The sequence below is a fragment of the Misgurnus anguillicaudatus genome, chromosome 9 (genome assembly GCF_027580225.2).
Source record: "Misgurnus anguillicaudatus chromosome 9, ASM2758022v2, whole genome shotgun sequence".
Classification (NCBI taxonomy): Eukaryota; Metazoa; Chordata; class Actinopteri; order Cypriniformes; family Cobitidae; genus Misgurnus; species Misgurnus anguillicaudatus.
The window spans coordinates 3991989-4019288 of NC_073345.2; the positions used below are offsets into that span (position 1 = coordinate 3991989).

Consider the following 27300-nt stretch of genomic DNA (forward strand, 5'->3'; position numbering starts at 1 on the left):
ATCCAGAGCGCCTTAATATAATTTGAAAAAAATATGTGCGACCAAATCATATTTTGCGCCAGTAACTGAAAAAGTTGGTAGCGCAAGTGCCACCAGTGGAAAAGGTTAGTGTAGTTCCCTGACTGTCAAGTTATTCTGCAAGAGATCATCCGTGACTGTGAGGTATGTCAAAGATACAGCAAGACCAAGCCCAAGCCTGCTGTTGGTTTGCCTTTAGCCTCAGAGTATAATGAGACAGTGGCAATGGATCTATATGAGCTGGAACCTGGCGTATGGTACCTCCATATCATCGACCACTTTACACGCTTCAGCGCTGGAAACATTGTGAGAACAAAAAAAGCCTCGGAGATCGTCAACTCTTTCATTCACTCGTGGATAAGTGTTCATGGTGCCCCGAAAAGAATATACACCGACAACGTGGTGAGTTTAACAATGAGGAGTTAAGAGAGATGGCAGAAAAATTTAACACTGAGCCTCTTCAGTACTGTCGCTGTCCAGCTGTGTTTGCTGACCAACCGCCTCGTGTTACGGATACACATCAGACTGTTTGCTGTCTTCATCGCACCCTGTCATTGTACAGCGGATTCATCACCCTGTCTTCGTACAGTGGACTCATCACGCTGACATCGTCCAGCGGTTTCTTCACCCTGTCTACGCACAGTGGAGCCCTTCTCAGTCTGTATCCAGTGAAGGTCACAAACATTATTACATCACAGAATCTTCACCCTGTCTACGTACAGCGGAATCTTCATCCTGTCTAGGATCAGTGGAGATTACTTCTAGACTCTTGCAGCGAGTTTGTCTGGCAGATACTTCACCCTGTCACCAAGCAGCAGAACTTTTTGCTATCAGCATTGGAACTTTCACCCTGTCACCAAACAGTGGATCTCTCAGCATTCCCCTCTCTCTCTCTCTCCTTATTGTGCAATAAAATCTCACATTTGCATTTGCATCTTTGTTTGTGTTTCTTACCCTGACACTTGCATGATTACAAACACCTCAGAAACTCCTCAAAAATCCTGGTATGTGTTGAATTTATGAATATTTACAGTTATGTACTTTAATGAAAAATATTGTGTTCTTGTTTAGGCCTAAACAACTTATTTATCTGAATACTTTCGGAGCCATATTGTCATGATAATTGGGTACAGCAACAGCTTTCTGTGCACATATGCACATGCAAAGCGTTAATACAGCTTTGCTACTTGAAATGTGTGTAAAATAATAAATTTCTGATCGTTTTATTAGTGCACACAATGTGGCTGTATGCGTAGGGCGTCGCGTGTAGGACAACTCGCACGCAGGTAGCCTATCTCACACTGGAAGGTTGCATTCAATAGCACAAGCTTAGTCAGACAGAGTCTACTTCCAGAAACAAGATATGCTTTAGCAGCCTATAGTTAATCGTTAAAAATATGTGATAAAAATGTTATATAATGTTAAACTATGTGAGTGGTGCTCTGTGGCACGACAGAGATTTAAGCAGTGTCCAGAGTCACAGTGGACAGCTGCCGTCAGTTGCCGTCGGTGTGTGTACATTCATAGAAAATAATGTTTGATTTTTAAATACATGACGCTTCTCGTCCGGTGAGCTGTTGCCTGACACAAGGAGGCCAGGTCGCGGTTTAGCCAATCAGATGAAGGGGGCGTTTCAGCGTCGACCAGAGGCGTAAATGAAATATAGAACCTATTAACTGATTTGTAAACCACAAATGAAAATTGAAAAATCGAGCTGTAATCTCATTTTCCATTTTTTGAAATAAATGGAATAACGAAAAAACCGAACCCATTTCCCATTTCTCTTTACATGATTTCAGATAGGATATCAAATGAATAAAATGTACACGGACCACTACACTACAAACATAGTATTACACACTGGTGCAATAAATTCAAAACAATATATCCAAAACTTGTAAGTTGCTTTTCGTTCTTCCGCTCAAAAACCTTTTCATATGACCAAAAAAGACACAATCAATCTATGCATTGGCACATTTTTATTCATTCTTGTGCTACACAGCACAACTGTAAAACATTTTTAAAAAGAATATTCCACCTCAACATCCCGTCCTTGTTCTGGGTCAGGCCAGAAAATCTCGCCCACATCACAGCTATATTGGCCCTGGCCTCAACCTATTCCTTAATTTCTCTGTGGATCCATTGTTTCAAAGCTCAGTGAACTGTATTTAGGCCCTTTTATCTGTCTAATACAGTTTTTCTCAAATTCTAAAACACAAAAGCCAATCCTCTAAACCAAATGACCAGTTGTCTAAACACATTTACTAAATCTAGCCATCATTTTCCAATATCATAAACACATCACATGAATGCTCCTAGGCCTAATTGCTGCAGTGGTTGCTGCAAGAGCCCACTTGTAGAAGAGATGAGGCGATGATCACTGAAGAAGAGAGAACCTCTTAGATGCAGGCTGAATCCGAAATCGCATACTGCCATACTATATATTAGGCAAAAAGCAGTAGGCGAACGAATAGTATGTCCGAAACCTCAGTATACGTAAAAGGGTAGGCGAGAATTACAAGGATTTTGGACTATTTCTCGCAAGATTCAGAGGCACGTGTACTTAAGTATCGTCCGAAACCGCCTACTTACTGAAAATGTAGTAGGGGAAACAGTACGTGAACAGAGAACTATGTCAGAATCCTCAGTATCAATAAAATCAGTAGGCGAAAAATCCTTGGATGCCCTACTGAGTCGGCACCGATTCTGAAGCATGCATCGGATGGACACTTCTATCCCAGCTTTCCCATGATGCCACGGGAAAGCAAAGTAATCGACATATCGACCAAGGACCAGCCAATCGGATGATACGTTACACAGGACTGTTCCTCAGCACACTGACTTCACACACAGACCGGTCAGGATATCCCACAAAGTGCTCAGCTGATTCATCAAAATAAAGCTGCAGAATTGTCACAGTTGTGTTGAGATGATAGTAAATATGTGATGGTTTGTTAGAAAAATACATTTGAATAAAGTTTTGTTTCATATGGTATTCACTTTTATATGTTTTCATTTATTGTGATGGTTTTATTCACTCATTTTTTATTCCTGTCGTTTTAAGTAAATAAAAGAGCATGATTGCTTCACTAAAATGTTTATAATCACATGGCCTGCATTGTCTAGTTTGTATTGAAGCACAGCTGTCATCTGACAATACATATTAAATTACACTCTGCTTGTTTTACTTATTTCTGTCCACTACAAAATAATGTGTAATATAATATCTGTAGCACTGACAGAGACCGTAGTAGAGTTGTCTTGTCAAGTTACTGATGCAATCAGGTGTTAGTGCACTTGTCCCTTATACACACGCATACATTTTCATGCCTGTTATTAGATTTGTTTGAGTTTATGCACAGCTGCAAAAACCAACAGGTGGATGACTTCACAGTACCGTTAGAGCAATTCCAGAAATCATTCGGAGAAGTCTGATTTTGAGTTGCTCTCGCGGTATTGTGATGTCATCCTCCTGTCGATTCTTTGGTTCCGCATGAACTCGAACAAGTCTACTACGTCATAGGTCGCATGATAACTTCAACATGGTGGATGCTGTCCATACTAACGCAAACGTACGTACTGTCTTAGCGCCCGTTATGTAGGTACTCATGGAAATTCAGTACCTACTCAGTAGGTATGTGATTTCGGATTCAGCCAAAGTTTGTTGCCAATATTTATCCTTTAAGGAGGACATGCCCATCCAAGTTTGAATCGACCAATCAGAGCTGAGGAGGGGAGAGTTGTTTGTCCCCTTAACTGTAGCTTTGCATCTTTTATTGCCTCTAGGTTCCTTTGCAAAATATCAGTCCAGATCATTGAATAAATAGAATGAATTGTTACCCAATATGAATGAGTTGATACCCAATATGAATGGTTTTAAACAAGCATTAAGCATTAGCATTGTGATTCATTCCGATGTATGAATAACAAACTAAACATCTCTATTTGTCAGAGGTAATCTAGACTTAGTCATAGAAACACAATTGTACATGAAAATACAAGTTTATAAAAGAGGGAACCAACATACATCACACATGCATAAATGTAGAGATCTAAAAGAGTTTGTCATATGGTCTCAAAGACATTCTGCAGGTCAATATATCTAATTTACCTCCTTATCAGCTCTCTGTTGAGCTTCAAAAGTTGCCAAAAAATGTCCCACTGAGATGGTTGGGGCTGACTATAGCCTCTTTGATGTAGAAATGAAGGAAAACTAGCCAGGGCATGGGGGTTAGCACTCGTGATGGGCAGAGCGAGGCTTCGTGAAACACTGAAACAGTTGAATCAATTGTGTCGAGGCTTCGAAACATGGTTCGAAACCGCCTCCACAGTGACATCTAGTGGTCATTTGCACGTATTACCATAGAGCAGCCTTGACAAGGTTTTAGACGAGCGCTGACAAATTGTATCCCACCTGTTGATTGATAAACACAAGTGATCAGGTGGGAGAGTGGATAATGTCCTCGACTCTCATGCAAAAAACTCTTGGATCGAACCCCGGAAAATGCGTTATTATTACCGTTGTCACAATGAAGTTACATATTTTTTGTTGTTGTTTTAACATGTTTGACAACTACATGAGCTTTTAGGCTCATTATTGTCAATAACTGTAAGATGGTCTATTAAATAAATAAATAAATACCACATAAAACAATAAGAAATTAATATCAAGTATATATCAAGCCACCATGTCACATATAAATATCTGCTGTGTGTGGAAGGAATTAGCCTACTTCTTTTTTTACAGATAATTTCTCCAGCCTTTAAAAAACTCTCACAAAAACCCACAAGGTCAATATGCGTTTATTTCACTTTTATACAGATGTGCGATTGTGTTGTCTGTTCCCGACCGTGCCAATCAAAGGCTGATTCGGCAGACCACACCTGATGAAACACTTAGTGAAACACTTCGAGGCTTCATTTGGTCATAGTCACGTGACATGGGTGTTTTGAATCACGCTTCGGATCAGTGTTTCGACACATCTGCGCTTCGGGATCTCGCAAAGCTTCGGAACGACTGTTTCGCGTCAGCCATCCCTAGTTAGCACATAATATCACATTTACTAGCTATTCTGCAATCCAAGTATCAGATATGATCCGGTTCTGGCAATCCAGCCAGATGCTACAATAGCACTGTTTGTTTTTACAGTGTAGAGTCAAAAATTAAATTAAATTAAATTTATTTAAAATAATTCTATTGTATTTTTTCATTTGTGTAAGGGTTTTGTCTTGTGTTTTGTTTGGTTTTGTGTTTTTAGGTCTTTTATTTTGACATGTTCTGTTTCAGGTCTTTTATTTTGATATCTTTTCATTTCACATTTCATCACACTCACTGCAGTGCAAAGTATTGGCAGTGTAACACCTGTCTCGTTTCATGGTTTTTGCTGTTCATGTTATGATCATTGCCTGAATTTGGATTACGCCTTTGGATTACCCTGTTACACTGTAAAAAAATTCTGTAGAAATTATAGTATTACTGTGTATTACTGGCAACTAGCTGCCAGTAACTTACTGTAGATTTTACATTTATGTTATTTGCTGGCAACATTTTGTTAAAAGTTAAATGAACATGAAACATTTTCAGATTTTATCTTCTACAGTAAGTTACTGGCAACCAGCTGCATAATTACAGCTAATTTTTTACAGTGTATGTTTGCCTGCTCTTTTGGGATTGTACAATAAACCTCCTTGCATTTGGATTCATCTCGCTCTCTCTCGCTTTATGTAAGCAGGCCCTTGGTTACAATTTGAAAAAAATTACATCTTAAGGTTAATTCATATTAAAGAATGCTAATATGTTAAAAAGATTTTAAAAAATTGTAATATTGCCAAGAAATCAGTACTGTTAAAATAATTCTCATGCAATCCAATCACCCCATATTCAATTGATTATGTTACTAGAGTAATTTATGAAAGCATTTAAAATCTATTAAAAGTATCATGGATATGATTTAAAAGCATTTGCATTTCAATTAAAATCAGCATTGTGCATTTGCCACATAATTTGCATGTAAGGAATAATTGATGGCAGGCCATTGAATGCAGTATATCTTACTTTAATGTCAACTTTTCAGACAAAACTTAAAATAGTTGAATTGACCTGGAGAATCAATGTGCTTTTAAGTTGTTTTAATTTCATGCTGCATTTTTTATAGTGAAAGGTGGCTATGCAGTTATGTGGTTAATAAGATTACTTCACAAACATCGCTAAGACATCGCTCTGGTAGTTATTTTAAGACATTTGACAGACATGATTATTTAACAATTATCGACACCTGTGAAACATTTATAAAGTTGTGTAATACATGTCAGGTGTCTTTTTTGCAAGATATGGTGAGCTAAACAGCTACCAAACAAACCATCATGCGTTATTGTCCAGAACTGTTTACAAAGGTATTTGCAGTGGTTCAATGCATAATCTTAATTATGCAAGTTGGAGATGATCAGTAAAACGTATTATATTCAGAATGACTGGGAGAATTGCATAAAGCCCGTAGTGATCCCACATTCTGATTCAATGTGTTTATGAGGCCTTGTAGATCATTACTACCAAAGAAATCATTCTTTGCAATATTTACGATTGCCTTCACCACATCTTTCATGATCTCTACAACAGGCTCCCAGAGGATGAAACATTGAGTTTGCCTCTCCAGGACAGTGATTCTCCCAGTAAGAACACTCAGGCAATTCATAACGGTCCTGACCATTTGCTGAACACTGCCAGTATCCTCCAGATCCTTTTGAACCCCTTTGATCTCCTCCTCAATCTTCTTCAGTTGCTGACTGCTCATCTCGATTTCATTTTGTGCAGAAACAATGTTTTTCTCACATTCATATATTTTGTTAGTGCATTCTCTCACTTTCGATTCAGACATTTGTTTCTCCCTTTCAGTAGCATTGTAGAAATCTGTAGCCTCATTTAAGACCCGCAGTCCCTCACTTAGCATTATAGAACCTATGAGGGAAATAAGACTTCTGAAATCTCTTGAATAAATGGAATGTACAATTTAAAAGGATGATTAAAATTCAGTTCTCACCAGCAATCCATCCGATAATTGGTATTACAAGCAGAACCCCACCTGCAATTGCAACATCTCGATGAGAGTCCATCCTCTGTTGTGCTACATTTAGAGCATACTGTGCTGATTCGACTTGTTTTGTAGCTTGATCTAAAGCTGCTTTAGAAATCCTTAATAATTCCTCAGCAGACGCTTTCTCTTTGTGTAATTTATCAATGGCCATGCTTTTTCCTTTCTTCTGCTGCTCAGCTTTTTGTTTATCACCAACAAGTTGCTCCATGCGTTGATCCAAACATCCCAGCTTTTCTTTAATAATTTCTTCTGCCTTTTGCATGCACTGTTCAGCATGTTCAATATTTTTCCTGATATCTTTGTAATTGGAGCACACCCCAGTGGTGGTATTGACATGTGCGTCTAAGAGGGACTTGCAGATGTTACTGAGACCGACAATTCCGCCACTTAAATGCCCAGAAAATAACTTCATACACTGGAGATCCTTAAGCCTGCAAGCACTAAAGCATTGAAAACAGTGGTACATTAAAATGTTTATGTTGTACTTTATGTTACCAAACATTTGTAATAACCAATGTTACATTATTATTATATGTGCAGGGGAAAAAAACTTACTTAAGTCTCTGGAGTGAGTAAAATTGGTTTTCCATGATTTCCCTGTTACACACAAACACAAAAGAGAGTTTACAGATTTTAACAATGAGATTACACTTCATGCAATTGACCCTTTGCTAAGCCAAGCCCTTCTTAGTTACTGTTGCTATGCCTTTCAAGAGTTCATGCCTGGCAAGTTTATTACAGCTCAACATCGAGTACCAAGTGGAAGCAGCCACTACTTTGGAGTTTATTCAGAGGTAAGTACATCTTTCGGTATGCTATAAAATTTGGTAAATATTGAAGAAAGACTTATCATTTACTTACTTTTATGTCCTTCCTCCTAACCTGTATGCTCTTTCTTCAGAGGAACACAAAAGAAGATATTTTGAAAAATGTTGTTTACCAAACATGTTTAGTTCCTTGACTTTCATTGGTTTGTTGACTCTTATCAACAAAGCTGTTTGGTAACAAACATTCTTCAAAATATCTTCTTTTGGTATGTATACAACGGTGTCAGGCATTCTCAAGGAGATAAAAAGTCATTTTTGGCGAACAGGTGAAATATCTGAGAGAGCGAGACATGCACTCAAGAGATATATCCCAGACATAATATGAACCGAATAGAAAAGAATTGAATCACAATTGAAGCTAAAGCCTATAGGTCCCATTCAAATGGGAAACAGAAATGTAGGAACAGCTTTGTTCATGCACAACAGGGTAAGTGAAAGTTGTAAAATAATCTAATAATTTTAAAAACAAACAGCTTATCCATAAGTGTAGTGGAATAAGCACAAGACATTAGACTGACCACTTTGCAATGATAACATTCTCCCGCTTATATGTTAACCCTGGGAAAGGGTTTGTAGAGGAGTCTAAATCTAAATCTTTCCTTTTAGTTACAGTAAACCATGAACATTTTTCGCCTGCTTGCTTTTCAACGACTGGTGCTTCAAACATGTATAGCTCATTCAGTTTTTGTTAGATTCTAGAAGAATGAATGATGCATCATTTTGAAGGTTTATTTAATAAAGAATGTAAAAATAACAATGACTCGCTTTTCCCCCGATTAACCCTCAATATGGACAAACACCAGAAATGGTTTCTTCAAAGTGTTTACTGCAAAAATAAAAGGGGACAGTGTTACAAAGCATCATCTGTTCGGGAGCAACCATCTGTTTCCATCACTCACTTCCTGACGACTTACTTGCAGTGAACATTGATCAAGGGGTTCTCCAAATCGTCAAAAAAACAAAAAAACATAAACCATCTTAAAGGGAACATATCATGAAAAAAATCTGACTTTTTCCATATTAATTGCTATAATTGGGTCCCCAGTGCTTCTATCAACCTAGAAAATGTAAAAAAAGATCAACCCAGTAACTTTGGTAAACCATTCTCTGCAAGCATGTGAAAAATCTGGTCATTGAAATTTGGCTCCCCTTGTGATGTCAGAGGGGGATAATACCACCCCTTAATCTGCACTATCCAACCACTGGAATTTAGACTTTATTCCCACTGGAGTCCAAATCCGATTTTTGTGCATATCTGATTGGAATCCAGTCACATTTTGAATGTGTGAACAGCCAAAAAAACCCAGCATAAAATAAAAGTATTTTGAGCCAAAACTTTACATATGTTCTCTGGGGACACCAAATATTTATTTTAAATTTTGTAAGAAGTTTTGTAAAATGTCCCCTTTAAGCAAACATGAGCAGAATAAAAGAGTACTACAATTACAGCATTTAACAGATATTGTTTTGTTATATCATGTAAAACAATAACAGTTGCATATTGTTCAAGTCATCATTTTCAGCTCTGTTAGACAAAATGGATGATTCAACTTTACAGATCTCTGTGTCTGACAAAAAACCTTCTGAACGATATAATAAAAATTGGTGAATTGTAAAATTTTTAGACATAATGACACAAATTGATTTGAGACTGTAATGGTTATAATGTAAGGTTTGGTTGAATTCTTCTTCTTACTTAAGTGTTCTTTTTATATAGTGTTCTGAAAAATGCTTAAATATTATTGTAATGAATAGTTGCAACAACTTTTACAATTTCCATAAACCTGTTACCACAAGGTTGTTCATTGTTTGACTTCTAAAGGTCTACAAAACACAGTAAAACATAACTATAGCATAATCTGCAGCACTGTTCTTATCTCTGATTCTGGCGACCTGGTTTTGCACATTTTTATCAGCTTGCTAACACTGTAAAAAAAGTGTGCACCTAATTGTTTACATTTAAACAACTTGAATTAATCATAAATTGAATTAGTCATGACTAGTGAGAAGTTGGTATAAATTTAAAAAATAAAAGTGAAATGGCTTAAAAGTGACATATCATGACCTATCGCGGGTCACGCTCCTCCTATTTCCACCCTGAGGAGGTCCCAAAACACCCCAATGACCAGACAGACAAAGAATTAATTTAACAACTTTTATTTAAATATTAAAACTGTAAATAGGGGGAGTTAAATACTTAAAAACATATCTCGGTCCTCGGGCCTTCATAGCGAGGGGGGGGGGGCATTTGGATGCTCTGGGCCCTTGGCTGTGGGCAAGGGTAAATATTACACAGATACACAGATAGCTGGGGCTTTTCTCTCTCACTCCATAGGTTCGTAGCTGTGGACGGAGGTAAGTATTACACAGGTAACTGGGACTTTTCCTTCTCGTTCTTTAGGCTCTTAGCTGTGAACAGAGGTAGGTATTAAACAGGTAAGTATTTCACAGGTAACTGGGACTTTTCCTTCTTGCTCTTTAGGCTCTTAGCTGTGGACGGAGGTAAGTATTAAACAGGTAACTTGGACTTTCCGTGGTCCTGCGATCGCTCAACACAACAATTACTTCACACCAATATTGCTGGACTTACGAGGCGATGCTACAACACAGGGTGTAGTTGAACTTACAGGCCTCCGGATGGGCAGAGGTGGTGACACGGCCTACCCTGAGGCTCCCTGTGTGTCCCTGAGGATGTTGGAGATGGTCGTGCGGAGCTTCCCTCGCTCCTCCTCCACTTACAGTTCCAGAGATACTGAGCAGGGGCGAACCTTTGAAGAGGCTCCACACAAGGATGGTTATTTCACACTGACGTTATAGCAGTACCCCTTCGTCCAAGTATAACAGTACACTTTAGGATTTTTACTCACACTAGTCAGGTTTGCAGGTATACTTCACCACTGCCCTTACAGAGCCAGAAAGGATCCAACAATTTATGCATGAAGTCCTATTTATATCTGCCTTCGGATAGCACTCCTCTAGCCTCAACGTACACAAATATCACCACGACTTCTCTAATCTCGACGTGGCTTCTGTCAACACAAGCACAGCAATACACTGCAAGCTTTCAAGTGTACACACTCACAATAAAGACAAGGACTCACCCACAGCATTCCACACACTTTAAGTGAAATAAGGACAGAGCCACAAGTGGAGGGGAAAAGGAACCTGAAGATGGCCGCCCGGCCTCCTGCGTTTTCTTCCACTTGTACTCCCCGGCTCACCCACACTCCTTTCCACAGTGGGGCCACTAACCTGTTTATCTTGGGCTTACAACACACGTTGAATAATGCACTTCCCCTTAATGATATACAGTACAATGTATAGAGTAACTCACGTAGGACGGTAACACTCTGTCTTTATCTCCTTCTTGCAGATGTCCGATCCTCCTCTCACCATCGGCTGTCCTGTCACCGTTGATCGTCCTTGACGATTCTTCCGGTAAGTAGCTCCTAGAGCTATTACTCAATATACATCAATAGTTTGTAAATGCTGTCTCCTCACAACATCAATTGAATGTCAATACTCAGCCCAGTATTTCAATGTCCATGTATCCTTCTTCACCCAGTAAATAATCACCTCTGCCTTTACCTCTAGAGACTTCGCCCAGACCTCAACTTCTTCGCACCGGATCGGTTGGTAAGCACACGCTGTTTCCGTGGTGCTCCTTTAATAGAACAACAACAACTGCTTTCTTTCACCTCCTTTAGCCCCGCACTCTTTCCGCTCGCCTCCCAGTGATCGCCGGATCAACAGAACCTTCAGGCTCTTCAAAAGGTGTGCGTGTTTTGGTCCGCCCTTGGCGGAAAGGAGCTTGCCCCGAAATCAACCGCGCTCTTCCTGTGTTTCTATGGGTCTATTTATATGTCCCGTCCTCATCACATCTTCCAATCACGAGTTGCCACATAAAACCTCCACACCTGTTGCTCGTAAAGCCATGATTTATGTTGCCATTGGAAACCAGGAAGTACTGGTGTTTGAAAAATTCGGTCCGGCCGGAACCTCTCTTCGGGCGGAACCAATCTTCACCAATTTTAGTTTCGCCCTATAAAGTCACTCTGTGACAAAATCATGAAAACTTTTTTCCATGTTTAAGTGCTGTCAGCGAGCCTCTGCTGAACCGCCTACTTTGCGTTGAAGTCATTTTTGTCGCACCCATCAACGCGCTTGTGTGGATGTAAACATAGCTTTTACAGGGAAAACTTTTTTTTCTGAATTGTGTGAAATTGCTAATAAATGTAGGTAATACAAAACGATTATAACAATTGTGTGGTCACTAAGGTGAATTAGTCTTGACTTATGGTCGTACCAAATAAACACAGAAATGGACAGGAAAAGGTCAAAATCATCAGGTGCTTAATTAAGAAAGAAGAGAAACAAGCAAAGGATTAAGGTATGCAGCTTTGTTCTCTCTGTATGAATACGATATCTATGCCATAAAGAAAGGGCTAATGTTAATTGGAGGGTAATTCTTAAGTTTGTTAGCCTTTTTGCTATGACGCGTTATACAACAATTCGGTTTTAACTCAACAAACACGAGATCTGTTTAGGTCGGAGGTCTTAGTGCAATAGTGTAATAATTAGATTCTCTTTACTGTGTTTTCACATATTTGTGCGATAAAGGAGTTGTGCTATTTAGAATATTTATGTTGGCTTGAGAAAGCCAACATACTGTTGTTGCACTTAAACTTATTATTTTTCTTCCGTCTTCTTTTTCTTCTGAGACTAAAATTTCTAACTCTAACTCCTCCTAGAGCTTTTAAGCTAGAGCCACCAAACTTTGCACAGACCTTCAGTCTGATCTGAGGAGGTGTGCTGTATCTTTTCTAAGGGATCGGACTGACGGTTCTCCTAAACCGTCCGATCAAACATCCCAAAAAAGTCCCATAGACTTACATTCATAGAATGTTTAGGCTGAGTGTTTATTTTCAAATTCTAACTGTCAACTCTCACTTCCGGCCAAGATGGCGTACTAGATAGCAGCATAGTTTAATCACCAGCAAAGTCTCAAAGTTTTATTTCTTTTCCCAAACGATTTGATAGAGGTTTCTTTTTTCATCATCTAAAGATGTCAAGTAGAGCACGTAACTCTGAAGAGAAAACCGCGAGTAGTAACAGAAATGAGCATGATTATGGAAACGCGATGGAGGTTTCTGCTGAAACTAACAAGCGTATTTTGGAGGAACATGCTGCTGAGAATCTACCGGTTACCCCCAGCAAAGTTCATATAATGAAGAAAGTGCGGCCTGATCAGTTGAATGATATTTCTAATTATGATATTCTTGAGGCAATTCACTCTCTTGGCAGAAGATTTGACAAGCTGGAGGAGTTGTCCAAAAAAATGGAAGAGAATTGTAACGCCATTTCCGAGGTTAAGGAATAGATGAAAGCTCACAAACAGAAGGAAGCTTTATTGGAGCAGGAACTTTCTATTCTTAAAAAAGAAAATAAAGAGCTGAGGTCAAGGGTAGGAGAATTGGATCGTTATAAAAAGACGTTGGAATTTACGCATCAAGGGGTCGTCAGAGAAACCGAACGAAAACATCCGACAGGAGGTGATAACCCTGCTGGCCAAGATTGCTCCTGGTGTGCCCTGGGAAATGGAAGAAGCGGTTGACACGGTTCATCGTATTGGCAGAAGAGAAGGAAATCGCACGCGCCAGATCATCATACAGTTTTCAAAGCGAATCTACAGAGATCAAATATGGACTCTGTCAAAGGGATCAACCGTGTGCAAGGAGGCAGGCATTCATTTTGCTGAGGACTTAAACAAAGAAGACCGAGAGGCTCTGGGAGTTCTTTGGCCACTCATTCAAGAAGCGCGAGCTGAAGGGAAGGTGCCATATTTTTGCGGTCCCTTTGCTTTCATTGAAGGGAAGCAAATTTTTGTCTGATGATGAAGTCTTGGGAAATGTTGTTTTTTGAGAGGCTTTTTTGTAAGTGTTGCATTTTTATTTTTCGAATTTCATTGTCGATAGCTTATTGACACTCTCACCCATTCACTCTGAGTTCCAGTGGGCGTATGTTCTCGTTGAAATCTCGTCTATCTTTTTGTTCGTTAAATGCAAGGGGACTAAAGGACAAAGTAAAACGCAAAGGTATATTTTTGTTTTGTAAGGGGCAAAAGTCACATTTTGTTTTTCTACAAGAAACTCACTCTACTGAAGAAGATGCTGCTTTTTGGAAGATGCATTGGGGAGAGACAATTTTGCTTAGTCATGGCTCTAATCGTTCAGCAGGTTTCGCCATATGCCTTAACAATTGCCCTGGCAAGGTTGTGACTTTTCAATCTGATGTTCTTGGTCATTGGCTTGCTGCTGTGGTTAATAGTGAAGGTACTTTTCTGATTTTAGTTAATGTTTATGGTTATAATAGCAGTGGGCAAAACAAGATTTTATTCTCTAAAATTACAGATGTTGTCACACAGTTTAAATCAAAATTTCAAACTAATTGTGTACTAATTGGAGGTGATTTTAATCTGGCACCAGATGAGTGGCTGGACAGATCTCCTTCTAGTTATACAAGTCACCATTTTAATAACATTATTCAGGAGTTTTGCCAGTCATATTTTCTTATTGACATCTGGAGGTTAAAGCATCCTGATGAGTCTCAGTTTTCCTGGGTCAAACCGAATGGATCCTCTAAGTCACCGATTGACTTTTGGCTTATTACTGAGGAACATTCTGAGTTTGCAACTAACGTTTCCATTTCTGCCGCACCATTGACAGATCATTGCCATATTTCATTAATTTTGACACCAACAACAAAACATACCTTTAAAAAAGAGTATACTGGAAGTTTAATGCAGAACTGTTAAAGGATCAAAATTATTGTAGTCAAATAAGAAATTTGATTATTGAGATTCAAGATGACCTCACCTTAACTTCTAATGGGAATAAATGGGAATATTTTAAATTTAAAACAAGGGAAGTTTCAATTAGATTTGGTAAACAAAAATACAAGGAACGGAAGCAAAGAGAGTTAAATTTAATTCAAGAAATTAACACTTGTTGTAATACACAGCAAATGACTCAAGAAGATCTTGATAAATTAATTTCTCTTCAAGCTAAATTAGATAATTTGTATTTAATGAAAGCACAAGGAGCTTTTGTAAGGTCTCGTGCAAAATGGTTGGAGGAAGGAGAGAAGAATACAGCATATTTTTGTCAGTTAGAAAAGAGGAGACAGAAAAGTAATGCTGTGAATAGTTTGATTGTTAATGAGAAGGTGATCACAGACCCCAAATTAATATCTGAGGAAGTTTACTCATTTTATAGAGATATTTATTCTTCCTCTTAATCAAAAAAGGTCAAGAATTTCTAGAAAGTATAAAAGAGTTTATTCCGCAGATTGATAGTGAATTTCAAGAAAGCTGTGATATAGACCTGAGACTGGAGGAAATTGATTCTGCTATTAAAAAAATCTCCTGGTCAGGATGGTTTGACTACAAATTTTTCAGGGAAGATTTAAAAGATTTATTGTTTAAAGCTTTAAAGGAATGTTTTGATTCTAACTCTTTACTTCCAACTATGAAGCAGGGGTTGATCATTCTTATTCCAAAGTCAGGCAAAGACAGAAGAGTTATTGATAATCTGAGACTGATTACCTTACTAAATGTTGATTATAAAATTCTAAGTTAAAATTTAAGTTGAGTCAAATTATAAGTGAAACACAATCTGGCTTTATTAAAGGACGGTTAATACACAACAATATTAGACTTATTTTGGATTTAATTTATTATGCACATTTGATTAAGGATGATGGCTTTATTTTATTTCTTGATTTCTATAAGGCATTTGACACAGTAGAACATACATTCATTTTACATGCACTTAAGTTTTTTGGATTTGGTTACAAATTTGTTAATTTGATAGAGATGTTGTATAAAGACATTAATAGTTCAGTATCGCTTCCAGATGGGACTTCTAAGCATTTCACCATAAACAGAGGTATTAGACAAGGTGACCCGACAAGTCCGTATTTGTTTATTTTAATAGCTGAACTTTTAGCAATTTACATGAAAAATAGTAAAGATATTAAGCTGCTAAATGTTTTGGGGAGTCAGCTATTAATAAGTCAACTAGCAGACGATACTACTCTGTTTCTTAAGGATGCAGAGCAGATCCAGCTGCTATTAACTTAGTGTCACATTTTTCCAAAGCTTCTGGTTTGAAGTTAAATTTGAAAAAGTGTGAGTTGATGGCAGTGCATAATCGGACTGAATCTCAATAATTTAATATTCCTTTAAAAAATGAGGTAAAATATTTAGGTTTTGTTATTTCTAAAGACACAAAAACTAGAGAAAAAATGAATTTGGCTGACAATATAACAAAAAGTCAAAATATGTTAAATGTGTGGTTACAAAGGGATATTTCAATTTTTGGCAGAATTTTATTACAGAAAACTGAAATACTTTCTAGGCTGATTTATCCTGCATATTCTTTAGATATCTCTGACAGGTGGATTAAGGATATAAATCAAATTCAGTATAAATTACATAAGAAAATCAGATGTAGTAAAGCCAATCAGTGAAGGAGGTTTGAATTTTATTGATTTTGATGTTATGAATGGCACACTTTAACTGAGATGGCTCCAGGCTTTCCTTTGGAATAAACATTCTGTTTGGTCTAGTTTTTCTTCAAAAATCTTTGATTCTTTTGGGGGAATTGATTTTCTTTTGAGATGTGATTTTGAGCCGTCAAAGCTAAAGTGTAAATTATCTTCTTTTCATAGTCAGGTATTATTGTATTGGAAACTGATATACTTTTCAGGACTGGATGGATAAATGTGTCTGGTCTATTGTACACATTATGGATGGAGAAGGAAATTTCCTTAGTTCTACCAGAAAGACTCGAAGATAGGTTAAGAATTGACATGAATGTATTTAACAGTAGTTATCAGCCAAGGCTGAAATATAACACAGTATAGTTCTTTGGCGTAGGCCCCGACCATAGTTAGAATCCGGGGGTTCACGGATTCCTGCGGTTCCTGCCTGCAGATGGATGCAGGCCAGAATCTAATCCCCAAAAATAGATAACAATGATCGATTACCCACCAGTGTTTCTTAGAGGTTCCTGAAACGGATAAGAGAAGAATTATTATCGACATTTCTGTAATTATCGAATAACATGCCAGATGCCATAGAGCCTGTGTGATAAGCCGTTAGGGCTATAGAAGGCAGGATTGCCAGTGAAAGAGATAGGCTGTGGAGATAGCTGAGAGCGAGGGGCCGCGTGGGCCGTAGAAGGCAATGATGAGTAGTGATGCACCGAAATGAAAATTCTTGGCCGAAACCGAAAACCGAAAAAAGGAAACCAAGGCCGAAAAACCGAAACCGAAACACCGAAATAAATTATTATGCCAATTATTAGTACAATTGTATTTATGGCTATCTATCACTGTGTGCTAACTTTACTAGGGGTGTGTGACAGATAAAAAAACTCACAGTTCGGATCACATTACAGTTTTTGAGGCACAGATCAGATTATTTTTCGGATCAGCAAAAAGCAGGTGGGAAAAATCTAATAAACAATAAAGAAATTGCAAACATTTATAAAAGAGAACAAAGTTGTACATTAATAAGGTCTGAAATTAGCATTAGGTACAGAAATCAAATTAAATTAATCATAACACAATAAATTATATATTATTTTTAGAGCTATTTGTCTCTTTGTCATGGGTTGTTTGATCAACATTAAGGACACAGACTTCAGTAGGTTAATCTGACTGTAATCTATACAGACATAAACAAATGTTTTTATTAGAAAAAGAATACTGTGGAGAGAATTTTTTTATATGTGCCCTGTCAATAACAGAGAGAAATTATGTTTGCTTGTTTTTTTTTAAACGCGTCTCTATTCAAATTATTACTCTAGTGCAGCACTGATTTGGCGACATTTACAGTACATTAAAACATTAGGATAGGTGAAGAAAAGAAACCGATCCACCATTGCAAACACAGTTTAGAACAAACAAGAAGACAACAAAGAACAGGAATCAAACAATATGGTAACAAACATGCTCCACAGCTTTCTGTTTATGGATGAAATAAAATTAAAGAAGAAAAACGATAGTATGTGTGCAAATGCTGTCTATTTCCTTTGTATAATTGTTTGTAGTGGAGTGTCCTGTCTAAATATTTTCACGCGCATGCGATGTTGTACGCGGACTGTACACGCACTGTCCGTGCGGTCTTAAATTTTGGGCTGCACGCGGACGGTCCTCGCGGCCGGCTGCGAACCCTCCTGATGATGAAAATGATGGCGCGCATACGCGGACGTCCCTAGTATACTTTCGGCTTTAAGGGCACTTAAACGCATGCATATACGACTGATGGTGAATCCCAAACAGCGCAACAGTCGCTCCACATAAAAACGTTACGTTGTGTTTCATTGCTTTATTCGCCAAATGTACGTTAATGGATTACAGTAAGAGACACATAGCGCGACTCTCTCTAAAGTTTACACATCAAGACATTCTTAATCTTTGCAGACGCGTGCAAACAGCTGGACCCTGAGTGAAACCTGCTTGAGCACGAAGGGGAGGGGTGGGAGACGACTGATCACCGTGAGGCTGAGTGAAACCCAAGCGCTAGCGCACAGATGAAAGGGGCGCGGTTGACATTCATTTTCGGTTTACATTTTCGGCTGGATTTTTTATTTCGGCCCGAAACCGATAATGCCATTTTCGGCCGAAATTTTCGGCGACCGAAATTTCGGTGCACCCCTAATGATGAGCTCAGTGGGAAAGGGCTGTGTAGGCTTTAGAAGGCAACGGTATGCCAGATAGAAATTGGCCGCGTAGGCCATAGAAGGCAACGATATGCCTAGTAGGAACAAGGCCGTGTGGGCCTTTAGAAGGCAACGATATGCCAGAGAAATAGGCCGCGTAGGCCATAGAAGGCAACGATATGCCAGAGAAATGGCCGCGTAGGCCATAGAAGGCAACGGTATGCCGAGTGGGAGAATGGCTGCATAGCCATAGAAGGCAACGATATGCCAGGTAGAGATAGACCACGTAGGCCGTAGAAGGCAACTAAATGCCGAGTGGGAAAGGCTGCATAGCCATAGAAGGCAACGATATGTCAGATAGAGATAGGCCGCGTAAGCCGTAGAAGGCAAAGATATGCCAGGTTAAATAGACCATGTAGGCCGTAGAAGGCAACAATATGCCGAGCAGGAAAAGCCAAATAGCTATAGAATTCGAATATAAGCCACAGTGAGGGGAGCCGCGTAGGCTGTACATATATGCAACTTAGATTGCAATAACATTCACCACCACCAGTATTTAACAAAAGGTACATACCTTATTAGACTTTAGAGAGGACGCGCTGAGCGTTTAGGATGGTATTCGAGTCACTCCTTATATAGGTTTCGAACACTGAAGATGACCATCTGCCCAGCATCTTGATGGAAGAGGAGGGAACTCCTTGTTCAGCTGCTGTCGTAGCAGCGCCGATCCGGAAAGAGGGTCCAGTGTAGCGAGAGGTAGATAATCCGCAGATTTTTGCAACCGATGCTAGATGATTTCGAAACCAGTCTTTGGTTATGGGAAGTCCTTTAGGTAATATAAATAAAGGGGAATTATTGGAGATCCTGGGACGGATTTTTAGATAGTCAATCATGGAGGTGAAAGGGCAAAATTGGTCATCGATTTTTGATATAGTTATGGTGACACCTGACCCTGTAGTGTCTGTCTTAGATCGTTTAATAAATATGGTAAAATGATTGTGTGAAAAACGAATGTCAGATAGAGTTAAACCTTGGGTAGGGTCGAAGCATCTGGAATCCGAGGTGAATTCCCCGGGCCGCATAAATCCATAGAAAGCTGTGAGAAAAACTGCTTCTAGGAGAATGTTTATGTATGGGTTAAAAGGGGCTTTACGCAGACCAAGGACTAGCCTTTGTAGAATAGTGAAGGTAATAGGCAGGGGTTTGTCAGGGTCTTTGCTGGAGGATTTTTTCATGCCTTTGAGAAGGGGGCGTATTGTTGGAGCTGAGAATAGGCTGGGAAAATTAGGATCGTTACACCTAGCATAAAATTGTATGCCAGCGAGTAATTTACGAATCGTGTTGATTTTTAGATTCCTTGATTCGAAATGATGCACTAGAAATGAACAAACAGTAGTTAGGAGGATAGGAAATAGGTTAATCTGAAAAGAACATCAAAACCTAGTAAATGACAACCAAGCAGAGTCATAGGCTTTTAGCGTGGAGGTCGCTACGCCTTTGGTGATGTAATGTCTGGCTGTATTAAATAGGTTGTCAATGGGACCGGTTAATTGAGAATTATTTCTGGTAGGGGCGGGCAAGGAGTTGGATCCGCGTTGCCCGCTGGGCAGAGACGTCGGAATTCCTGTAGACGAAGACGAGAGAGTGAATCGGCCATTGTATTAAAAGTACCGGGTATATGTACTGCTTTGATCAAGAAGTTATGATTAACGGACTGCCAGATTAGACGTCTCAGTATAGACATAATCGCCGGACAAGACGATCGTCCTTTGTTAATGATAGCGACCACTGCTTCATTATCACAGAACATGATTATGCGTTTGCGTGACCAATGTGGCCCTCAAAGGATGCTTGCTACTGCAATGGGATAGATTTTGTGTAGCGCAGATGAATTTGAACCTGCGGCTAAGGCACGAAACTCTTTTGTCCATTTTTCGGCGAACCACTGCCCTTGAAAGAAACCCCCAAAACCTACGGAAGGAGCGGCGTCCGTGTAAAGTTCCAGTGCAGCGGACGATTCGGTACTGTCATTATAAAAAAAGAGATGCCATTCCAACTTTTAAGTAATTTATTCCAGAACATAAGGTCTGAAACACATCCTTCGTCCAGATCAACGGTGTCGGTTAGTTTAACAACGGAGTGCGCTAGGGTTAACCGCCGGGAAATAAAAGTCCTACCTTGGGGAATGATACTCATTGCGAAGTTAAGGTGACCTAGCAGAGAGAGCATGTTGCGTTTAGAAACGGCTCGAGAGGAGCTTACCGAGTCCAAAAAGGACGTGATCCTGATTAGTTTCTCATTAGGTAGGGAAGCTTGCATTTTAACAGAGTCCAGTAAAATACAGAGGAACTCGAGGGAAGTAGATGGACCTATAATTTTTTCCTTAGACAAAGGAACACCAACATCGTTGAACACTTGTTTAAGTGTGTCAAGAATGAAGGTTTGAGGAGACGGAAAGTCAACAAGCAGGAAATCGTCGAGCAAATGTAAAACGAATGGAATTTTGCAAACGTTCAGCAGGATCCAATACAATGCTTCTGATAAACAATTGAAAATGTGGGGACTGCTCTTACACCCGAATGTAAGTCTAACTGCAAAATAGAATTTGGATTTCCATTTAGCGCCGAAAAGTGGCCATTCGGATGGGTGAATAGGAATTATTTTGAAGGCGTCAGTAATATCAGCCTTAGCAAGCCATGCTCCGTGCCCAGCCAACTTAATTAGCTGAATAGCATTGTCAACCGATGCGTAGTGGAGAGAAAACGGTTCTGAGGGAATACACTCATTAACACTGGCTACAGTATCAGAATGAGGAGAAGACATGTCAAAAATCAAGCGCTTTTTGCCGGAATATTTTCGGGTGGCAATGCCGAGAGAATTAACTCTGAAGGGGGAAAAGGGGGGAGAGCTGAATGGACCAATTAGGTAACCTTTATTAAGTTCTTTGTCAAGTAGTGCAGACGTGACATCAGATTCGTTTAAAGCTGACTGTAAATTTTTTGCTACATATGTAGACATTAAAGGGGAGAGAACTCCAACTCGAAAACCTTGTGAAAGCCCTGTGATTAAATATTCAACAAAACATGGATCAGGGTGGGCTGCTAAATAGCGAGATAGTACTGAAACATTGACAGGGGTAGAAGGGTATCTGTTCAGAATTTCTTCGTAGTGTGAGGCTTTTTCTTTGTTGAGGGTCTGAATCGGCGTGGGCAGACGAATTTCGGGTGAGGCTCCTTGCAGGAACTACAAACATGGGCAAATTTACATTTTAAAAAATAACAGACAGATTCATTAAAATTGTTACACAGAGGAATAACATTAAAATCAGAAATAGGACGGCCTTTTACATCATATTGAGTGCTTGAGTTTTCAGGACCATGGCTAGCACCCTTAATGCTGTGACCAGCGTCTGCGCTATCTCTGGTATGTGCTTTCGGGCAAAATGGGGCAGAGTGCCCGTGTGAACTACAGACTGTACACGCCAGAAGGAGATCAGTATCCGTGATAGACCAGTCTATTAGTGTATTGTGAAGCGTTATAAAAGAGGCAGATTTGGCTGATAGTGATTTATGGTACTCGTAAAAGAGTGTACCCCCGTACCGTTGGTTAAAGTCTGCCAACATAGCCAAGTATAAATCTAGTTCTTCCCTCCTATCAGGAAAAGCTTGGCATATAATGTCTCGATAAATTCCGAATGCAATGACGAATTCCGAAAACGACAGGTTGCGTTGCAGTCTGGGGTCTGAAGTTTTCAGAAAAACTGTAACGTCACCGCATTCGACCATTTGTCTATCTGCTGCCGGCGTGGGTAGCAATAGTGAGGCTAAATTAATATCCTTACCTTGGCAAATATTCAATCTTAACTTTGAGGAAACAGTAGCGGCGGAGGATGAAACAAATCGCCTACCGAAGGTTTGTGCTGGTACGGCGGTAGAGAGATTGTATGGTGATGTCGTTGTCAGAGCCGATGCGTCTTGCATTTGGGTTAAATCCGTAGGACGGGTAGATGATGCTGGATTAGCCAATGAAGATGAAGTAGAGGGCAGAGTTTGGCTAAAACTGGAGATCGAATTGAAAGCCGGCAGGGAAGCTGAAGAAGTACTGGCATGCGTAGTCCCGGAGCTGCGGTTGGAGTACATATTTTCCATAACTCCTAGTCTGGATTCAAGTGTTTTTACAGTCTTTGAGAGGCCTTGAACCGCTTGGAGAAGCAGAGCGTTAGTATCCGTTGATGTTTGACGAGAAGGAGACAGCGGCGGCTGTGTTGAAGCTTTGGATTGTTTAGCTGGCCTAGGAGAGGATTATTTATTGTCCGTTTTTTACCTGCTTGTTTAGTTGGAGCAGGTGGGTCGCGTTTGTCTGGATTAACATCCGCGGATGTAGGACGGGGGGTGCCCAGTGAACTGTAAGCGAGTTGGAGCAAATCGTCCTTCGACAGCTCTGTATTGACTGGAATGCCTGCCTCTTCGAGTGTTGTGATTATTAGCTCCGGAGGCCAGTGATACCATGGATTCTCTCGACCTAATAAACGAGAACTACGTCATACTGCCTGTGGAGAAGGTACGGGTCCGTCGTCCGATTCGGTAGAATCACTATAGACAATAGCTTTCCGAGACATGATTTATGGGTTTGCGACTGAAGCACTCTTGTGAAGCTGACATCAGTATCTGCGAACGCAAAGACAGGTGAGTGGGAGGCTTACATACTCTCAGTATTAGGAGTGATTGATTACGCCTTGTGCAATGAATGACGTAACATTCGAGTTTCCTGGTAGAACTTACGCTACACTTTGCTAAGCTACCATTTATGAAAATTTTTGTGGAAAATATAACATTATATGCACTCGAAAGTTATATTTGGCTTTGTTAAAAGCTGTTCCTGGTGGTTTGGTTCAGATGGTTAAAGGTGCATTGTGTGTTATTCACCTGTGATTCCAAGATTGAAAAGTCTAAGCATATCTGGCCTTAATTTTACAGAGGAGGGCTGCAAGATTAAAGTTTTGAGAACGTTGGTTAATATGGAGACTTCCCCTTGTAAAGTTAAAAAAAGACCTCTTATATTTGATTTCTCGAAAGACAAAGTGGAAAAAATTTGAACAACATTTCTCACTTTTCCACTTTTTCCAAAGGTAAAAGAGGTTCAGTTTAAAATGATTAATGATATTTATCCTTGTAATGAGTTCCTCCGACACAGATTTAATATGGAGTGTAATGAGTGCACTTTTTGTGAAGCAGACATTGAGTCTTTGGAACATTTATTTTATTTATGCAAATTTTCAAAGAAATTCTGGGATGACCTTTATATTTGGTTAAGTTTGACATATGTAATACCCGACTTTAACTTTAAAACTATAAAATATTTGTCTTTTTCTTTGAATTACGATCTTGAAATCTTGGTGAACAATGTTGTGATGTTGGGCTTGGCCAATTACTTCATATACAAATGCAGATTCTTTACGAATCCTCCCACTTTCGTACTTTTCCATAAAGATTTGATGATCTTCTTCAAGTCGTTAAGACTTATAACAAAAAGCCCTTAAATTGTACAATCTTCTTAAGGAATTTTTTGATGATAACACCCTTGTGTAAATGTAATTTTTTTTTGTATTTATTTTCTTTGTGTTACCTATGTTTATGATGTTTACGTATATTTTATGCTGCTATTTGGACTTCTTTGTAAACTATTAAGATTTGTATCTTGAATATTGTTTGTTTTTTTGTATGGTTCTTTGAGCAATAAAAAACTGTCCACTCTCAGTACATCATCTCTCAACCTCTCTCAGTCTATCTCTATCTCACAAAACTCACTCAATAGCACACACACACACACACACACACACACACACACACACACACACACACACACACACACAACTACACAACCACACACACACACACACACACACAACCACACACACACACACACACACACACACACACAACCACACACAACTACACACAATTACAAACACAAAATTATATATAACATACTGTCACAAAAACAAAAACATGCACACACACACACACACACACACACACACACAATCACACACAGACTCACAACCACACACAACTACACACAGACACACAACTACACAGAGACACACAATTACACACACAAACACAAAATTATATATAACATACTGTCACAAAAACACAACCACACACAGTCACACAACCACACACAGACACACAATTACACACACAAACACAAAATTATATATTACATACTGTCACAAAAACACAGACATTCACACACACACAAACACACACAACTACACACAGACACACAACTACACACAGACACACAATTACACACACAAACACACACACACACACACACAAAATTATATATACTGTCACAAAAACACAGACATGCACACACACACACACACACACACAAACATACTCACACAAACATAAATCTCCAAACTGCCCCATCTGTCCAACTGCCCCGTCTGCCCCAAATGCCTCCTCTGCCCAATTCTGCCCCATCTGCCCCAAACACCCAATTCTGCCTCAACTGCCCCAAATGCCCCATTCTGCCCCATCTGCCCTAACTACCCAAAATGCCCCATCTACCCCATTCTGCCCGATTCTGCCCCAAATGCCCTAACTGCCCCAACTAACCCATCTGCCCCAACTAATTCAACTGCCCCAACTGCAGCTCCATCTATTACTCTCAGACTAGGCTCTCTCAAGCCAACATAAAGTTTGTTCACAAACTTTAACCTCATCTAGTTATTCTATATTTTATTTGGAAATTATTCTTAATATTTTATATTATTGTTGCTCTCCGCCATGGGGGAGGCTAGCCCCTGGCTCAGCACCCCTAAAACTTGGAGTAAGAAATGTTGTTATTTAAAAAAAATTGTTTGTCTTTGACAAGGTTAATGTCAAAAACATACTCCGTAGTTTGTGGTTTAAAATGTATATGTTAAAGGAATATTCAATTTTCTTAAAAGAAAAATCCAGATAATTTACTCACCACCATGTCATCCAAAATGTTGATGTCTTTCTTTGTTCAGTCGAGAAGAAATTATGTTTTTTGAGGAAAACATTGCAGGATTTTTCTCATTTTAATGGACTTTAATAGACACCAACAATTAATACTTAACTCAACACTTAACAGTTTTTTTAACGGAGTTTCAAAGAACTATAAACAATCCCAAACAAGGGTCTTATCTAGCAAAACGATTGTCATTTTTGACAATAAAAATAACAATTATACACTTTTAAAGCACAACTTTTCGTTGTACAGTGTACAGTGATTGTGTCAGATAAGAAGTGAGTGTGTCAGATAAAGAAGACATATGAAATGTGCAGAGCAGTGTATCCCCAGCACTAGAGGTCAGAAAAACTGATCAACAGTAATGTATTTAATTTGTTGATCCTACTCATTTTACTCTTAAACTCTTACTGGAAGCATATTTTAGGTTGACATTTATGTTCCCAAAGTATATTTTAGATTTAAGTGAAAGTTAAATGCTTTTAGTATTACAATTAAGTTTGTAAATTGACATATAGTCACTTACATTATACAAATGATTTTCAGAAATCTCTCTCGGTTTAAAGCAGAATTCATATATCTGGCATCAATAGCATATCTGATAAAAATGATCCTAAATGCATTTGCCCTACCTTGTCCAAAGATAGGAGTCCCTTTGTCTAGTAAAAGAAACCTTAATACTGAATTGTGAAAGAAATGAATGCTGTGATTTTTATAGTGTGGAAATCCAGTAGTTAACCAATGATACCACCCACCACTAGTGTTGTGCCTCCCCTGCTTTTAGAAAGTTAAGCTAAGTTAAGATAATGTCAGCAGTTTCTCAGTAAGCAAACCAACAGGACCATAGCGATCAAGGGGTGACGCAGATCACAGCTAGAAATAACCTTACAGTAAAGAGCATCTGCCTAAATCATATCTGTCACCTTACTGTTGAAATACAGACCACATACGATCACAACATGGTCATGGTCAAAAATGGTCATGACTACACAGTCTCACATTTCCCTTTCATTTGCCCTCATTTACCAGACTTCATTTCTCATAATACTTTGCACTCTGTCATTTACCATCTTTGATTAATGTCAGCACCTTTCATCTGGCCTATATATAAACATGTAATTGTCTTTGTCATTTGTAGGTTATTGTTGATGTGAACGTGCTATTTTCCTGTCAGCAATGTGCTTTAAAATTAAAGTATGTTTGAGGAAAGCTTCCTGTGTCCTCGTCAGTCTGCCTACATGCACCATGACCAGTGGCGGAGTGGCAATCGGGAGAGTCGGGACTTTTCCCGGTGGGCCGGTAGTGTTTTGAGGGCCGGTCTCACGCAGAAAAACTATTAATCATATTTAATATGCCGCAGCGCCCAAAATTTATCTGGCCGCATCGCTCTATCAAGAAGCCGTCTCCCCTGGAGTTCCAGTCGAGAGTGCAGCTTAACAGCCAATCAAAAAGAAAGAAAGAGGCTACACAATAGCCAATCAGAAAATAGCACTGTTGTATCTGGGTACATTTTAACGCAACAACCAATTAAAAAGCTTATCCTCGTTCACCCACAGAGAAGACAAAACACCAGAAATCAACAGGCTATAATGATGCTCATTAAATATAATTTTAAATATTTTTAGTAGA

The 27300-nt window shown here is 39.1% G+C and overlaps 1 protein-coding gene across 2 annotated transcripts; it reads right to left on the bottom strand.

Moving 5' to 3' along the window:
• Positions 1 to 6053: 6053 nt before the first annotated feature.
• On the bottom strand, positions 6054 to 26450 carry LOC129424342 (uncharacterized). Of its 2 annotated transcripts, none has more exons than XM_055180962.2 (4): positions 26304 to 26450; positions 7665 to 7706; positions 7056 to 7540; positions 6054 to 6973 (listed from the first exon to the last, which is right to left on the bottom strand). In XM_055180962.2, exons 2-4 carry the CDS (start codon positions 7697 to 7699, stop codon positions 6462 to 6464), a joined length of 1032 nt encoding a protein of 343 aa, XP_055036937.2. In that variant the 5' UTR covers positions 7700 to 7706; positions 26304 to 26450; the 3' UTR covers positions 6054 to 6461. The 2 variants fall into 2 exon arrangements, with proteins under 2 accessions (XP_055036937.2, XP_055036935.2); XM_055180960.2 differs by having other exon boundaries at positions 7056 to 7549; positions 26304 to 26448.
• Between the last annotated feature and the right edge of the window lie 850 nt (positions 26451 to 27300).

Excerpts from the sequence above, each read along its gene's own strand:
- LOC129424342 (XM_055180960.2), bottom strand. The coding sequence starts at position 7,699 with ATGGAAAACCAATTTTACTCACTCCAGAGACTTAA. Across the intron at positions 7,550-7,664 it reads TACTCACTCCAGAGACTTAA|TGCTTGCAGGCTTAAGGATC; the intron begins GTAAGTTTTTTT and ends TCAATGCTTTAG. Across the intron at positions 6,974-7,055 it reads AATTATCGGATGGATTGCTG|GTTCTATAATGCTAAGTGAG; the intron begins GTGAGAACTGAA and ends TTTCCCTCATAG.